The 15,788-nt window shown below is 56.4% G+C and overlaps 9 protein-coding genes across 9 annotated transcripts; 5 read left to right on the forward strand and 4 right to left on the reverse strand.

The window, feature by feature from the left end:
- Positions 1 to 54: 54 nt before the first annotated feature.
- On the forward strand, positions 55 to 1,541 carry BBBOND_0111090 (hypothetical protein, conserved; the record flags this gene model as incomplete). Its single annotated transcript, XM_012911543.1, has 7 exons — positions 55 to 234; positions 269 to 439; positions 480 to 1,079; positions 1,119 to 1,205; positions 1,243 to 1,358; positions 1,394 to 1,453; positions 1,493 to 1,541. The coding sequence occupies 7 exons, from the start codon at positions 55 to 57 to the stop codon at positions 1,539 to 1,541; spliced, it is 1,263 nt and encodes a 420-aa protein (XP_012766997.1).
- A 53-nt stretch (positions 1,542 to 1,594) lies between these two features.
- On the forward strand, positions 1,595 to 2,801 carry BBBOND_0111100 (replication factor C 38 kDa subunit, putative; the record flags this gene model as incomplete). The annotated part of the gene is made up of 4 exons (XM_012911544.1): positions 1,595 to 1,795; positions 1,839 to 2,064; positions 2,101 to 2,282; positions 2,319 to 2,801. 4 exons carry the CDS (start codon positions 1,595 to 1,597, stop codon positions 2,799 to 2,801), a joined length of 1,092 nt encoding a protein of 363 aa, XP_012766998.1.
- Positions 2,802 to 3,071: 270 nt separating this feature from the next.
- BBBOND_0111110 (MORN repeat containing protein, putative) lies at positions 3,072 to 3,899 on the reverse strand (the record flags this gene model as incomplete). The annotated part of the gene is made up of 1 exon (XM_012911545.1): positions 3,072 to 3,899. One exon carries the CDS (start codon positions 3,897 to 3,899, stop codon positions 3,072 to 3,074), a length of 828 nt encoding a protein of 275 aa, XP_012766999.1.
- A 340-nt stretch (positions 3,900 to 4,239) lies between these two features.
- BBBOND_0111120 (hypothetical protein, conserved) lies at positions 4,240 to 5,788 on the reverse strand (the record flags this gene model as incomplete). Its single annotated transcript, XM_012911546.1, is given in 5 exon segments — positions 4,240 to 4,755; positions 4,775 to 5,054; positions 5,090 to 5,157; positions 5,196 to 5,310; positions 5,349 to 5,788. The coding sequence occupies 5 exon segments, from the start codon at positions 5,786 to 5,788 to the stop codon at positions 4,240 to 4,242; spliced, it is 1,419 nt and encodes a 472-aa protein (XP_012767000.1).
- A 153-nt stretch (positions 5,789 to 5,941) lies between these two features.
- On the forward strand, positions 5,942 to 7,410 carry BBBOND_0111130 (hypothetical protein, conserved; the record flags this gene model as incomplete). The annotated part of the gene is made up of 6 exons (XM_012911547.1): positions 5,942 to 6,085; positions 6,128 to 6,253; positions 6,290 to 6,788; positions 6,824 to 7,134; positions 7,170 to 7,319; positions 7,354 to 7,410. The coding sequence occupies 6 exons, from the start codon at positions 5,942 to 5,944 to the stop codon at positions 7,408 to 7,410; spliced, it is 1,287 nt and encodes a 428-aa protein (XP_012767001.1).
- Positions 7,411 to 8,157: 747 nt separating this feature from the next.
- Positions 8,158 to 10,647, forward strand: BBBOND_0111140 (cell division cycle 5-like protein, putative; the record flags this gene model as incomplete). Its single annotated transcript, XM_012911548.1, has 8 exons — positions 8,158 to 8,303; positions 8,341 to 8,527; positions 8,566 to 9,279; positions 9,318 to 9,407; positions 9,443 to 9,576; positions 9,612 to 10,041; positions 10,084 to 10,172; positions 10,209 to 10,647. The coding sequence occupies 8 exons, from the start codon at positions 8,158 to 8,160 to the stop codon at positions 10,645 to 10,647; spliced, it is 2,229 nt and encodes a 742-aa protein (XP_012767002.1).
- A 282-nt stretch (positions 10,648 to 10,929) lies between these two features.
- BBBOND_0111150 (hypothetical protein, conserved) lies at positions 10,930 to 13,998 on the forward strand (the record flags this gene model as incomplete). The annotated part of the gene is made up of 2 exons (XM_012911549.1): positions 10,930 to 11,035; positions 11,072 to 13,998. 2 exons carry the CDS (start codon positions 10,930 to 10,932, stop codon positions 13,996 to 13,998), a joined length of 3,033 nt encoding a protein of 1,010 aa, XP_012767003.1.
- A 163-nt stretch (positions 13,999 to 14,161) lies between these two features.
- On the reverse strand, positions 14,162 to 15,319 carry BBBOND_0111160 (hypothetical protein, conserved; the record flags this gene model as incomplete). Its single annotated transcript, XM_012911550.1, has 1 exon — positions 14,162 to 15,319. The coding sequence occupies one exon, from the start codon at positions 15,317 to 15,319 to the stop codon at positions 14,162 to 14,164; it is 1,158 nt and encodes a 385-aa protein (XP_012767004.1).
- Positions 15,320 to 15,476: 157 nt separating this feature from the next.
- BBBOND_0111170 (hypothetical protein) lies at positions 15,477 to 15,788 on the reverse strand (the record flags this gene model as incomplete). The annotated part of the gene is made up of 2 exons (XM_012911551.1): positions 15,477 to 15,702; positions 15,784 to 15,788. The coding sequence occupies 2 exons, from the start codon at positions 15,786 to 15,788 to the stop codon at positions 15,477 to 15,479; spliced, it is 231 nt and encodes a 76-aa protein (XP_012767005.1).

The raw sequence follows: 15,788 nt of genomic DNA on the forward strand, positions 1-15,788 counted from the left end.
CAGGCCGCCTGTCTCCGGCGCCGAGTGGAAGGCACAGCACCAGTGCCCGGTCGGATGTCGGACACACTACACACTTCTGCGCCGAAAGGATGGACGATATCGGCGTTCCCGTCAAGTGGGACCGCCTGGGTGAGACCAAGTGGTAGGTCCGGCGTCCGTTCGGCTAAACTGCTCAGGTACCGCGTCGAGACCTCCACGAAAAAGGTGTACTACTACAACCGAGCTTCCAAGGAAGTAAGGCCGAACTGTGTGTAAATATTGCTCGCAGTCGCGATGGCAGCGGCCGGACGTGGACGCGCCCGAGTCGCCGAAGGAGGCAACGTCGCCCGCCCCGGAGCCTGAGGAGCCGGCTCCAAAGTCGACCTCGAAAGAAGACATAGCAGGGTTCAAGGCGCTAATCAGGGAGCTGAATCTAGCACCATCCGCCACCTTTGATTCGGTACGACTTATTTTGACACAGCAGGGTCATCGTCGTGCAGGCACTGCCGAGGATGCTATACGATACAAGGTTCACCGCCATACCGAATCACCAGCGAAGGTCGCTGTTCATGCAGTTGAGGCTGGAACTGGTCAAGGAGTCCAGTCGCAGCCTCAAGGAGCTCTCCAAGGAGTATATTGCGAACGAACGCTCTGCCAAGTTTGCACCGGCGGCTGGGAGCACGCAGGGCTCAAAGGAAGTCCAGCCAGAAAATAGGCCGGCTGCGGAGGACTCTAGCACGTGCAATCAGACAGACAGGAAGCACGCTAGTTCGGGTACATATCAGAGGGAGCGTGACTCCGGCAAACGTAGACATACGGAGCATGCGCAGTCTCGAGAGCAACTCGCCACTGACATGGCGCGTACGGCCTTCATCAGCATGTTGCACGAAAAGATCAAGATGCCGTTCTACAATGGGAAGCCCGAGCCTCTCGACGAAGCTCTTATTGAGGGTGACCCGCGCGGGGAAAGCCGCCACCTCAAGGACCGTGACAGGATATACCGGCAGTTCGTCGACGACTTCCTCGAGGCAAGGATAGCCCTCTTCGAGCAGAAGTTGCAAACACTGGGCAACGAGCACATCAAAACGCCGCTTGACGATGTGGGTGGAGCACGTTATCGCTTATAGAGGTCGTTACAGGTCGTACACACACTGGGCGAACGCCTGTTTGGGCACCTGCCGCGGGATAGGCTAGAGGCCAGCTTGAGGCGCTGGCGTCGTGACGCGGTGGGTTAGAGTGACGTGTGAAACTCATATGCCGCAGAAGGCTGAGCTTTTGGACGCATTCGACGTACTCCTCCGGCAGACGTTGTGCTACGCGGAGGGGACCACTGACAGCAAGCTGCGGCTGGCGAAGCTGCAGCTACGAGATGATCCGAGGTTTGTGGAAATATTGACACTAAAATTGGCCGCAGGTACCAGCGGCTGGACTGTCTACCCGACGAACGCGACGAGCTGGTGCTCAGGCGCATCAGGTAGGACGAGGCAGCCGCATAGATGTCACGCCATCACAGGGAACTGGACGAAATACACCGCAAATCGAGGGCGGATTTACTCGACTGAAAAGCGCACCGCAGTCCCCGGCCGACTATGACATAATCGCACAAGTGGACACAATGCTCTGGATCGACAAGCACTGCCCGAAGCAGCTCTATGAGCTGAACTCACACCGCGAAGTCAATGAGCTTCTCACCAAACTTGTCGAAAAGTCGCATGGAGAGCTGCCGCACCTGCTCTTCTACGGGCCTTCCGGGGCTGGCAAGAAGACACGCATCATGGCGACCCTGCGCGCAGTGTTCGGAGCAGCGATCGACAGGGTTCGTGCTTCTAGTGGAGATGGTCATGGTCATGCTCGCTCAGGTGAAGACGGAGGTCGTTTCCAACGTAGACACCTCAAACAACGTCATCGTGTGCCAAAGTGACCATCACATACATAGTGAGTCAACCGTTGAACAGTTGCATCACCGAGCAGTCCCGTGCACGGAACTAGGTTCCAAGGACAGGGTCATCATCCAGGACGTCATCAAAAACTTGTCGGCCTCGCCTTCCGCATCCAACTACTTCCTCAAGGGGCCTGCGTACAGGGGTGGGTGGCAGCAGTCGGCCGATACATACTGAGCAGTGTTCCTATTCGAAGATGCCGACTCGCTCTCGCTGCCAGCACAGGCCGCGCTGAGGCGCACTATGGAGACATACATCAGGAATGCACGCATGTTCCTGCACGTGAAGCAGCTCTCACGGATCATACTGCCGCTGCGCAGCCGGTGCCTGTGCATCCGTGTCGGCAGCCACACTATCGCAGAGGTACGGAAATCGCGGCTAGGCACTTAATGAGCTCAGATCGTCGATGTGCTACGTGGGATCGCCAAAGCCGAGGGGCTCCCTCCCAAGCAGTCTTCGGACGAGGTCCTCCGCAGCATAGCCAATGCCAGCGGGCGTAACCTGAGACGGGCCATACTCACACTCGAGACCATGGCATTGGGCGGGTTCCCCGCAGCTCCGGGAGAGTTCCTGATGCCGTGGGAGCTGCAGGTGGCGAAGCTAGTCAAGTCCGTGCTGGAAAACCAGTCGCCGTCCACCATCAGCGCTCTCAGGCCGCAGGTGTACGAGCTCCTGGTGTGCTGCATACCCGGCGAGGTGGTGCTCGAAAAGTTTGTCACCATGTTGTCGCAACGAGTCAAGCCGGAGCTGGTACCAAAGCTGATTCACGTCGCCGCTCATTTCTCCCACACCATGCAACAGGGGTCACGCCAAATATGGCACATCGAGGCCTGCATCGTGCAGTTCATGGCGCTGCTGGCCGGCAAGGGGGCCGATGTATGACAAAAATAAGATATATTATAATTTGCGTTTGCGATGTTATGAGCCCTGTATACATGCGGCGGGTATTACCCAGCCTGGTTAGGCCCGGCGTTGGGAGCTGGCAGCTTGTTCTTGCGAAACGCCTGCCTCTGGAGGTGGCATTGTGCAGCTACGTTGCAGCTATTGCAACCGCTACGACTGTGGGTCCAACTACATTTCTGGCTAGATTCAGGCAGCATGTATACGCTTGCGAGGAACACGGTGCACGGCACGTGCGCATGCTGCCAGAAACTAGTGCGAAGCCAGGTAGCTCACGGCGGGGTCGTCTCTCAGAGCGTCCGGCAGCGCCTCGTGCGCCTTCAGGCGCGTTTCCAGCACTCCGCACTTCCACAGACCCAGCGTCACCGACGACTCGTCGGTCAGACGACCCAGGCCATGCGGGAGGCCCTCGATTATGGTGCCCACGTAGCGCATGCCGTTGGGCCATTCTATCTCGCCCAGTCCGAACGGCACGCCGTCGTCGAAGTGGCACATGACACGCACGCCGTTGTAGGTTACCAAAACGCCTTCGCCGTTCGGGAGGCCGTTGGAAAAGGTCCCAGAGTACACCCTCCCTTCATCCGCTACCAGCTTACCCTCGCCGCATGGCACGCCGTCGCTCCACTCTCCGACGTACGTGAAACCATCGGGGAACAGCGCCACGCCGTGGCCATGAGGCAGCCCGTTCTCCCAGTTCCCCTCGTAGATGGTCTCGTCGCCGTTGGCGAACAGGCCGCTCCCGTGAGGCAGGTCGCACTGCCACTGGCCGTCGTACACCATCTCGCCGTTGTGGATCTTACCGGGGCCGTCACGCCTGCCCTCGAGCGTCCAGCCCAGGTACTCCGAGCCGTTGTCGTACTCGATACACCCCCAATTCGCAGCGACGGCCGAGGGTCGTGATGGCACCGCGCCAAGGTCGCGGGAGCCTATGTACGGCGACAGCGACCGCTGGCAGACCAAATCCTGCGTGCGACTCTGAATTGTCGACGTCCGAGAAAGCAAGGAAGAAGCACTTTCCTCCCGCCCATTCTGTTGCTTTTTTGACGCGAAGCGTTTAGTTAACCGGCTGAACAAACCCATCGCTGTTACATTATTAAAAATGAAACACTTGGTACTTTTGTGATGTGTACATCGGTAGACAGTGTGTATGATGTGGTCGATTGTTAACCGTAAAATCGGCCCTGGGTTGTAGACAGAATGGCCGAGTGGTCCAAGGCGCTGTGTTCAGGTCGCAGTCCGAAAGGGCGTGGGTTCGAACCCCACTTCTGTCACCATATTTGTCCACTTAAAACGCTTAATTATCAACAAAGCAGGTTATTGAGAGGTGAAATACGCTGTGGACGGTTATCCGTTGCTCGTGCGATTAATGATATGTTAATGTTAGCAGTCACCACCAACCGCGAACGTCTGCGTGGCGGCATCACTTGCGCTTCATCCAGTGGTTTCGGGTGAGCGACTGGATGTAGTGTAGCCCTCGGTTGAACGTTTCCTGCCGAGAGCGCGTGCGCACGACGCTTCCCTTGGCACGCACCGAGGGGATGGCCTTGTCGAGCACGCGGGAGTAGTAGCGTGACGGCGCAAGGTTGTTGTACACCTGCACCAGCCGGTTAATGGCCTTCACCTTGCTCGCGTGGTCCCAGCCCTTGCTGCGCTCCAGCACGCGGATGGCGTTGCTCACGACCGCGCGGTACTTCCGGTCGGCCGGCAGCGAGTGCGCCACGCTCTGGAGGTTGGGGTAGCGTATGGACGGCGACGCACGGCGTTTACCCATGCGAATAGATCCAGTTACGTCGTTCGGTATGCAGCTGTCGAACGCGAAATAGTTCTTGAAGGGGTACTTCGACGGCGGGCCTACGGGGTGTTCCTCGGGGGTGCCCAGGCGCTTGAGAAACGACTCGTCGCCTGCGGAGTGTGAAGGGTCGAAAGTGGCACTTGCCTTCGACAATGGCGCGCACGAGTTGTTGCAGGTTGTCCAGTTTTTGCTCCAAACGGACGCAGGGGTCGAACGAGTAGCTGCAGTAACCCTGAAAAGCCATCAGAGGCTCCACGGCCTCAGGAGGCAGCGGGGCGTCCAGTCGCTGGTCGGAAATCTTCAAACGGTCCAGGAAACGTTCGATACGAGTCTCTTCGAACGCGTTGCGCGTGCAACGGTTCACCAAAAGGTTACGCAAAGCGGCTCGGTGCATGGCGTAGCTTGACTCGAAATCCGACAGCTCGTTGAACAAAACAGGGCGCCTGCGTGGGCTCACTCGGAAGCAAAATGGACTTACTCGAGACGCGCAACGTTGCGCTCGATAGCCCTTGACATCACGTCCTTGAACCTGTCCGTTAACGTATCCTGCGCAGAGCATGGAATAACCTGTTAGCAACAACTACCTGCCGGACTGGGCGCAGGGCGGACAGCATGCTCTGCACGTCATCATACGCCGCTGCCTTCTTCACGTCGGAAACCAGCGTTTCAGTCTCACGCTCAGCGTCGAATAACGGGCTTCTGTGCACGGACATGATGATAGCGCAACCACAACATACGTAATGTCGTACGGCTCCAGCGGGGTGTTGGGGTCGACGCCCATAAAAAACTTGCTCACGCCAACACCGATTGGCTGATTGCGCTCATGGAAGCGGCCGGAACCCGGTAAACGGCCCTTCAGACGCTTCAGTTCGGCAGCGATGCGATGTGAAGCCGCAGCGGCAGTAGGCTGCTCGGACGGAGCCGATGTCGCAGAGGCGGGGCTCGGAGAGGCCGCATGCTCGCTTCGCAAGTCTAACGCCTTCTCCGCGTCCTTCAAAGCTGCTTCTGGCAGCGACTGCACACACATGTCACCACGGAGCGCCAAACGGACCTTATGGCGGTGAGCTTCCAGCAGCTTACGCTTGTCGGACGCGCTCAGCAGGCGGTAGCGGCTGACGCCGCTGATGAACACATCCAGTCCGGCTGATGAGAAACGTCGGTTGGTGAGTGTAAACATCGTCCCGGTGGAGTTAAAGCCGCTGGAACGGCTGAAGCTACGCCGATGTGCAGGGGCTCGTAGCAACCGGGGATGTTAACGCAGTCATTACCGGTGGAAATGCGATTATACTGCATGCCATTCAACTGCACACTAACATAAACAACGAGGTGTATGACCACCAATGTGACCACTGCCGTCGTCGGCACTGCCTCCGCAGCGGCCGCCAGGCGCGGACGGCAGCTCGACCCTCTGACTGCGGGACTCAAGGAGCTCACATTCCGCGAGCTGGCCGCTGCTGCAGAGACTCTGGCCAAGGTAGGCAACATCGGCAACGGAAGGCGCTCATTCCGGTGGTAGACAAGGGTCACAGACGGCAACCTATGGAGCAGGCTTTGCGACCGACTCAAACCGGAGCTCAAAAGCGTCCACCTAGGGGAGGCGTTGCGCGTAGTGCATGCGCTGGCTAAGGTGCCGTACAAAAAGGTGCGTAGTGCGCAGCGCTCGGTCACTCCCTTGCAGATATCGTTGATGAACGTAGTTGAGAAGTTGGTGCTGCAGCGACATCATGCCGTTGGCTCCAGGGCTCTCACGCAGTACTTCATCGACGTCACTCGGCTGCAGTACATTGAGCCGAACACGTTCCAGGCGGTCGTGCAATCGAGGATTGACGACCTCGACGAGTTCTCCGCATTCGACCTCTGCTTCCTGCTACACGTCGCGGCGAAGCTGAGACTCGCGGACAGCGCCATAATCGACAAAGTATCGCATGAAATATTGAATAACGATGACAAATACGATGTAGTATGCAAGGTGAGGTGGAATCCGGTCGATCACACCCTGCACCAGGACAAGGCGCTAGTGGCGATGGTGATTCGTTCCCTGGCCTTCCTGCAGCACCGGAACCGACTATTCCAAAAGCTCGTATACTCGCGCCTGCCAGGGTACATATACACTTTGGGGCCTCAGGAGATGTGCAACGTTGTTTTCTCCCTGGTGGTGGCGCTTCAGGACGAGGAATGTGGGTTGCTCGTGCCCAACACTCAATATCCACAGATGGGCCCGAAGCCACGAATATTGTGAAGGTGCTGCTCGACCGAGTGTCGACGCATCTGCGTGACCTCGTGGACATTGAAGTCAACCAGCTGTGCATCAGCCTCTTCAACCTCAAGCACAAGCTCAAGCCGTTCGATGACAAGTACCAGGTGCTGCTGGACGACATTGTCACACTAAACCTGACATTCCCGCCAAGCACCTCAAAAATGCAATACAAAATAGCCAGGCTGCTGGACGATCTGAAGGTCAAGCACAAGTCGGAGCAGAGGATTGGGCCGTACGTCATGGACTACGTGCTACCGCAGCTCAAGGTATAACCAAGTTTCTATCGTGCTACATTATACAGGTTGCGATAGAGGTCAACGGTTATTCGCACTTCTACCACCAGACCAAGGAGTTCCACGCAATTACAAGGCTGAAGTACCAGATTGTCAGGTCACTAGGCTGGAAGGTGCTCAGCGTCAACTACTTCGACTGGAAGAACCGGTCAAGACAGGTGGGTGTGCACAATGACTCGACAAAATGTGCAGCGAAAGCTGGAATACCTGGGTGAACAGCTACAGGAACTGCTTCGCGACGAGTCCTAGTCTACTTGGCGAGCGCCTTCTCGAGTTCATCGTATACGGCTTGGCTCTCCAACTTGGTTTCCTTCCTCGCTGAAGGCAATGTTATACGGGCGGTGGAACCTTACGTTCGTGGTAAATCACGTCCAGGGTAACCACCTTCCATGAGCCTTCGATGCGCGACAGGTAGCAGGTGAACATGCCTCCAGCCTTGCTGCCGGAGGCGTTCACACGAACTAGAGCGTCGTCGCCGCGTTCCTCAACGCTCCAATCGCTGCGATATTTGATGTTGTCACCGATGATCTCAACAACGGCCTTGTTGCCCCTGAGACGTCTGCGGTGGTGGCATTGAAGGTTCGGAATACCTTATCTCCGCTATTGCGGCGCGGACGCAGCCGGGGATGTAGAGGCTCTCGTAAAGCAAATAGCCGGACGCCGCAGTTGCTAACGTTGCCGATGCGCCTAGAAGTGCGAAACGCGCGCGAGACGGGCGATATGTGTCGGTGGAATCCTGCGCGGCGGCAGTGGCGCCTGAAAAACAGCGCTCTCCACGGCGATACACACGGCGAGCCGGAGGCGGAATCAGCGCACGGCACGCTGGAGTCAGCGAACTAAATCGACTATATAATCGCATTGTGTATGGTCTGTAGCCAATAAACGCTTAGAAGGATGCCGACGCGCAGACACCCCGGGGATGGGGAAGATGCAGTACGTAGCACAGTTCCCGGCGACACTTCAGGTCCCGTTCGTAGATAAAATTTGCCTAACAAAATGAGGATTCAACTCAAGGGAGGTGTCTGGAAAAACAGCGAGGATGAGGTCCTCAAGGCCGCTGTCATGAAATATGGCCTCAACAATTGGTCGCGTGTATCCTCGCTGCTCGTCAGGAAGTCGGCGAAGCAATGCAAGGCCAGATGGTGGGTACAGAGCACGCCGCAATCACAGCTCCCGTAGGTACGAGTGGCTCAACCCCTTCGTCAAGAAGACGGAGTGGTCACGCGACGAGGAGGAGAAGCTGTTGCACCTGGCCAAGCTGTTCCCGACTCAATGGAGGACAATAGGGCCGATGATCGGGCGCACGGCGCACCAGTGCCTGGAGCACTACGAGCGGCTCCTCGACAAGGCGCAGGGCAGAGACATGGTAGGACCCAAACGATCAAACCACTAATGCGCGCTCAGGACGACGAATTGGACCCCAGGCGGCTCATGCCCGGTGAAATAGACCCTGCTCCTGAAACCAAACCGTCTCGTGCGGATGCGGTTGATATGGATGACGACGAGAAGGAAATGTTGGCAGAGGCACGCGCTAGGCTGGCAAACACGCGTGGAAAGAAGGCCAAGAGGAAGGCCAGGGAAAAGCAAATTGAACAGACGCGCAGGCTGGCGTCACTGCAGAAGCGAAGGGAACTAAAGAATGCAGGAGTGAACGTGGGAGCTCTCAGGCTCCACAATTCCATCATGGACTACGTCAAGGAAGTGCCCTTCGAGACTCAACCGCCCAAAGGATTCTACGAACCTGAAACTGGGCACGAAATCGATCAATCGCTACGCAGCATACAGCAACTGGAGGGCAAGAGGCGCGATGAAGAACAGAGACGCATGCGCAACGACGATACAAGGAAGCTCAAAAGGTTGCAGCAGGAAAACATCGACGAGGCGCTTGCGGTTTTCGAAAAGTACGACACAACCACCGCTACCAGAGCGCCGCTCGTCATGCCCACGCCAACAATGACGGACGATGAGATAGTGCAGATCGTGAAAATGGGCGCGGACGTGCAGATGTTCGAGGAGAACGTGGCAACGTCCACCGTGGCTCGGACCCCGATGACCTCTTCCATCATGGAGGAGGCGCGCATCGCAGCGGCAGCGAACCGGCTGCAGACACCGTTGCTGGTATGAAATGACGAACGCATGCTTCACAAAAACTGCAGGGTGAGACCAACGTCGCCGCCACGCCGGGCACCCGGCAAAAGGACGAATTCCCAGTGCCTTCGACTCCTAACCCGTTCAAAAAGCTAATCGTAGGTGATTGGCGCGTCATATGCACAATTTGCAGGCAAAGACTCCGATGAGCATCTTCACCGGAAAGTTTGGCAGCGCTGCCAACTCCAAGTACAGCGAAACGCCCTTGAGTGTATATAGCGGAGGCATTGGTGATAACGATGATGACGACGATCCCATAGGGGCCAGGTGGGCATCATACATGCCTGTTTAGCAAAATGCAGGGCGCGAATGGATATGGCGAAGCTGCAGGTGAAGGCTAGCATATCGAACCTCCCAGAGCCGGAGTCACAGGTGGAAATTTCACTCACGGGGCCACCACAGGCCTACATCCCGCAGGAGGAAAAGCGCGTGCCGGATCAGGGTGAACGGGAATTGATAGCTGCCAGAATGCGCGATGAGGAAGAAGAACGTAACGTCACCAGCGCCATAAAGCGCGCGGTGGAGCGACCACTGGTGTACAGTACTATAGTCTTCGTGAACGACATGGTTACGCATAAGGAGGACCATGAGTACATGACGACGTCGGGCATGATACAGAAGGAGGTAATCTGGCTTCTGCAATGGGACAGCCTCCATTATCCGCAACCCGGAGGCAGGCCCTGCCTCGAGCCAGTGCCAGAGCTCGATGTCATACCTTTGAAGTACATGAAGGTGGGTCGCCGGTATGCAGTTGCGTTGTAAACACGTGTACAGGCGGCGGAGCGCGAACTCAAAGTGGAAACAGCGCGGTTGAGGAGCATCCTTGGCGCTCCCAACGAACCCATAAGCACAGAAGCGGAGAGGTGAATTTTACGGCATATCCGCTCAAAGTTGCGCAGGAAGATTTTCAGAACGTTTGGATACAGCGGTGCAAAGAAGCGTTATGTGCCCCAGGAAAAGATGCAGCTCTCGCAACGCGCGGCGTCCCGCGAACGGCAATGTACGCACACAGCGCGTCACCTCGACGCGCTAGTCAAGCGGAACAGGGCGCTGGAGAACAAGTGTGCCATCGCAACAGGGGGTTATGTGCACAGGCAGACGCTGCTGCTCAAAAATATAGGTGGGTCAACACGGTTAATCCTCAGCATCGTAGTAGGGGAGCTACACCATCGCACCATAGAACTCGAAAACGACCTCCAGGCTTTCCAAGCCATGAAAATACGCGAGGCCAGCTGGGCTGAAGCCAGAATAGCATTCCAGCTCGCACAGCTGCAGCGGGAGCGAGACTTGAACGCGCGGCTACAGCGCCTATACGGTGAACTGGCCGCCGCCCCGTAACTGCGCTGGATGCATGTACCAGTCGGCCGCTAACAACACGTTGTAAATTTGATTTAACTGCCCACAACACGGCCACCGGACCTGCACGGAGCCGCGCTGGCCGCGCGACACGCCCGTTGTCGGGCTCGCGCTTCGAAGGATGCGGGCTCACAAGCTCGCAACACAGAGAGTAGCTCAACGCAGCGCCACCACATACATTATAGTACCCATTCGGCGCGGGAATTGCGGTTGGGATCAATCGCCTCTTGCCGTTAGCGCTAGTATCGGTATGCGCGAGTCGAGATGGAGGAGGCCACGACGACCAACAGCGACCGTCCGCGACCCGCGACCACCACGGCTCCGTTGTCGCTCGGAGAAAAGCTGCTCGGAAGAGCAATGAAGAAAGGTGGTAGGGGGAGCGCCTGAAATTACATACACGGCACAGGCATCTCGGTCAGCGTGCACGGAGTAGCAGTGAGCATCACCAACCACACCAGGACCACGGGAAGCGCATGGAAATCAGACCCCAGGATCAACGTTGCAAAGGATATCAGCAGGTGGGTTCACGATTCCGTGCCTTCAGGAATCTCGACGACGCACTATAGACATAGCTCATGCCTGTGCAGCCCAATCGACGACGGTGCGAACCGACAAGAGCAAAAACCCCGCACTGAGAGCAAGCACCTCAAGGACCCATTTAAGGAGACGACGGAGGAACGCGCAAAGCAACCGAGCGGAGCATGGCGGTTGGGGAAAAACACGCTAGTCGACGACATTTTGGGCGACAAGTTCATCATGCCAGGGATGCAAGGCACGTATCCGCTGGGATACCGCAATTTCATCGGCAAGGGAACTAAAAAAACGCCGCCACCACCACCAGAGAATCCCCCGCCGAAGCCAGCCGCTGAGGAATACGCAATGTCATGGTCTGTGTCAGACAATAATGCGCAGAAGCAAGACGCACAGTTGTCGCGGCAAAGCTCTGCGTGGGAAGAGACGGTCACCAGGAATCTTCTACTCGAAAATCTCACTGACGACCGGGCACAAGGTCAATCGTGCTACGACGCTAGCCTCAACAGGGTTCTCGCTGGATACTCGCACATGCAGCTCCAAATGGACTCATTTCCGGAGAATGTAGCGAATTCGGCGGGGCTCATAGCGTCACACCTTGACGCCCAGAAACGTAAGGGTGATGACGTGGAGCAGATTGGCCAGAGCTTGAGCCAGCTCGACGAATCCTTCAATAGACACATTGCTGCGGAGCAGGCGGATATGATGCTAAGCAGCCGCCCTGCAACTTCGCTGCAGCAGGATTTTTCGGCGAACCTGGCAGCAGCAGAGCAAAAGCTGCGATCTGCAACGCCGAAGGCTTACGGGGTCACAAATAACCAGGAACGCGGATTTAGGTCGAGGCAGCCATCAGCCACCTCTAGGCCAACTGCCGCTGGCACGCCAGCTAGGATGGCGCCAGACCCAACTGTCTCGGCACCGCCTGGCATGCTGGAGGAACCAACCGTAGATGTGCCCCCTGGCGTACTGAACGATCCGTCGTTGGATGCGATGTCACATCTAAACATCAAATCGGCCGAGGAATCACGGGCAGGTGCAAAACAAAAATCTTTAGAGCGGGCGCAGCGCAAGGCGAAATCCAGGTCCGCCGATAGGTCGCCATCCGCAGTCAATGCGAAGCCCCTCGAGGGTGAGCAAGCCCTCGCTAAAAGCGATACTCCCAAGAGAGGGCGGCAAAGGGTTAAGCCTAGGTCGGCAGACAGATCACCACTTGGAGACAATTCTAAACCACTTGAAGATGAGCAGATGATGGTCAGCAGCGCTTCATTCAAGGGGGTACTGCAGGGACTTAAACCCAGGTCAGCCGATAGGTCGCCGCAGGCGGGACAAGCAAAACCATTCGACGACTTGCGCCTAGCGAAAGCCGAACCATCCGAGAAATCACAGCCAGAGGTAAAAGGCAAGTCGTCTGAGAAGACGGCACAAAAGGCGGGACGGAACACACCGGAAAAGGCTACATCAGCTGCGAAATCACGGTCGACTGGAGGTGCGCTGCCACGCGTAAAAGCCCAGCCGATTGTAGCAGCTCCTCCAGGCCTTACAATAGGGGCACCGGAGGATGTCCTGCAGCAGGCAAAAGCCAAATTGGATCAGGGGTTGCCACCGAATGCAAAACAGCTGTCACGCGAGAGATCACCGTTAAGTGTAAAATCCAAGACACCCGTCGATCCTCTATTCGCTGCTCAACCCCAGTTGGCCGTCCCGATTCCTTTGGCTGTCATATCCAAATCACCCGAACAAGAACCCACAGGTGGAAAACGCAAGGCGGCAGAGAAAGCCAAGCGAAAAGGCGTAGCAGGATCACCCAACGAGGAGTCCAATCTGTCTAAAGCCAAGACGCCGGAGGGTACGCCAGCGGGTCTGAAAGCTAAACCAAACAAAGCGGGGCAACAGAAGGCGGGAGCCAAATCGGTTGGCAAAGCGGCGCCGGGTCCGGTGAACGAACAGTCTTTGGATTCAGCACCAGATGTAAACACCGTGGCATTGAAGGACTTACAGCCAAGTGCAAAGGCCAAATCAGCCGATCGTGCACCTAAAAAAGTGAAACAAAAGTCCGCGGATAAATCATTAACGCCGGCACAGTCAGGATCGTTGGAAGATGCGCAGATCATTGTTAAAAGTGACACGCCAAAGGCAACAGCGCAGGACGTGAAACCTAAATCAACTGATAAATCGCCATCTGCAGTGCAGTCTAAGCCAGGCGAGGATGAACAAGCCGTAGTTAAGAACGATGCACCTAAAAAAGCACCACGGAAGGCAAAGCAAAGGTCAGAGGAAAAGTCAACATCTGCTGTCGATTCGAAGCCAATCCCGGGTGACCTACGCCCAGTGAAAGCCGAACCATCCGAAAAATCACAGCCAGAGGTAAAAGGCAAGTCGTCTGAGAAGACGGCGCAAAAGGCTGGACGGAACACACCGGAGACAACGAAGGCGAAATCGGGGGCATCAAAGCGTAAGCAAAAAGCCTCTGGGGCAGATGCACCGGAGGATAACACAGCGCCGGCAAATGTTGAAGTGCAAGACGCCAAAACGATTGCTCTGAATACGGTATCAGCAGCGCCTGCGCCGAAGGAGGAAGTGGATAGGTCCAAAGCACAATCCGAACAAATCGTGAAAGAGAGCAACAGCCACTCAGCTGAGGAAGCACACCCTACAAACGGAAATGGAGGAAATAAGGTTGCCGCGCAGAACGAGGAGGCGGAAGCTCCGGCGACAACCACACGGAATACGAAAAGGAAGAGCCGACACCGAAAACCAGCATCCAAAACCCAGCCTGCCGGATCCGAACAGATTCAGCAATGAATACCGCCATCTCGCACATCGCGAAACTATCGCACATCATTATGCAATTTCCAACCTGCGTTTCAAGTACACTCAAGTGGCCGAACACTCATGATGCGGGTGTGGCCACAGCCCACCTCCAATGCCAATAAACCAAACAATGTCCTGTAAACGTTAGCAATCATTATAACGAGTGGTCTGCGAGTAGCCGTAGGCGGTAGTTGACGCCGAGACGGTGAACGTGGCCGTTGGACAGCACCAGCAGCAGGTTGTTGGTCGTGGGCAAAAACGTGCACGCCACCACCATGTCCTCCGGATAATAACGTGAGAACGGCCATGCGTAAAACGTGTACAAACGCCGTACGCGCATCAGCTTGATGTGTAGGCAGAGCCTAAAGTTATCTAGTCCATTCGTGGGGGCAGACGAGACCCGGCGAGCTGAAGCGAACGATTCGTCCCTGCCATCTCTTCTCACCCTAGGCGATTGCGGGTTCACACGGTAAACCAATACCGCATTGCGGTTGCTCACTGTGCACAAAATCGTGGCGTCTGGACTCAGCACGCACAGGTGGATCAACCCCATGCCAGGGACCTTGCGGAACTCCTGGAGCAGCTGGACCGAAAACGCATTCCAAAGGCGCACAAAATGCCCGTGGCGTGATGCCGACATCAATAGCAAGCCGTCAACGCTCAGCCCTAGAGCGGTAATATCGGAGTTGTGCGCGAGTATCGTCTTGCCCTCGCGGCCCAACAACGCACCGTCGGAGCAGTCCAAATGGTAGTACGCCATGCCGATCATGCCGCGCGTGGGGCTGGGGAACGCAACGGTGTCCACGTCGCAATTGGAAGCCAGCGAACACAACCCCTCTGGGTTGTAAAAGGTGCTATACGTATCCAGCAGATTCATGTCGTGCAGATGATACACGTGAACCTCATCCACAACAGCCACTACCAGCAAATGCCGCGACAACTTCACGTTAGTAATGCTACTGTTGAACATCAACCTTGCAATCTCGCAGCATTCCTTGTCATCCCACAAAAGTAGCACGTTGCGAGTCCACTCCGCCGACGCGCGGGACGTCTGCGAAGAGTTCCACGCCGCACTGTCGTCGCCCACTGCCGCCACGATGTTGCACCGGTACATCATCTCAACCGTCCTCACGCCACCGCCCACATGCGCGGACAGGTCGCGTTCGCACGCCAGCGAAAACGGGTTGCAGTTGTAGATGCGGAAGCCCGCCGCGCAACTGACGGCCAAACATGACCTGTCCTGGTTGAAACGCGCATCGGAGAATCCGCCGATCGATGGACTGGATGCGATTGAATGCGAACATGGCAACATCGCAGCGCAGACGACGGGTAACACGCACAACGTATCCCTCCCCGCCCATGGAAGTCACCGCCGAACCCTTCTACCGCGCCGAAAGCAACACGAGCGTAGCATGGCAGAATTCCAAAATACCTCACCAGGCCCACTGCATTCTCAATTTTCTTTCACTTCACGATACTATTGGGGCGCAGAAATTATTGATTGCTAGGAACAACTTCTGCCAAGCTGGCCTCCAAGCAGTATCCGCCATCAAAAAAATTTTATCCGCCCACGTATCATCCAGTCCCGACTGGAAGACACTAGATCCCGCGCACGAATAGCGATAATAACCTTCTGCGATGTAAAATGAAGGCGAACTAGGCAGGTAGAAACGCATAGCCAGACACGCGGCGCGGCTGCACATTAGCTGGCATAACGAAATACACTCAGCATGTCAGAATACATCCGATTAGCCGTCACACATATCGCCTACACACCTCAT

This window comes from Babesia bigemina, assembly GCF_000981445.1.
Source record: "Babesia bigemina genome assembly Bbig001, chromosome : I".
NCBI lineage: Eukaryota > Apicomplexa > Aconoidasida > Piroplasmida > Babesiidae > Babesia > Babesia bigemina.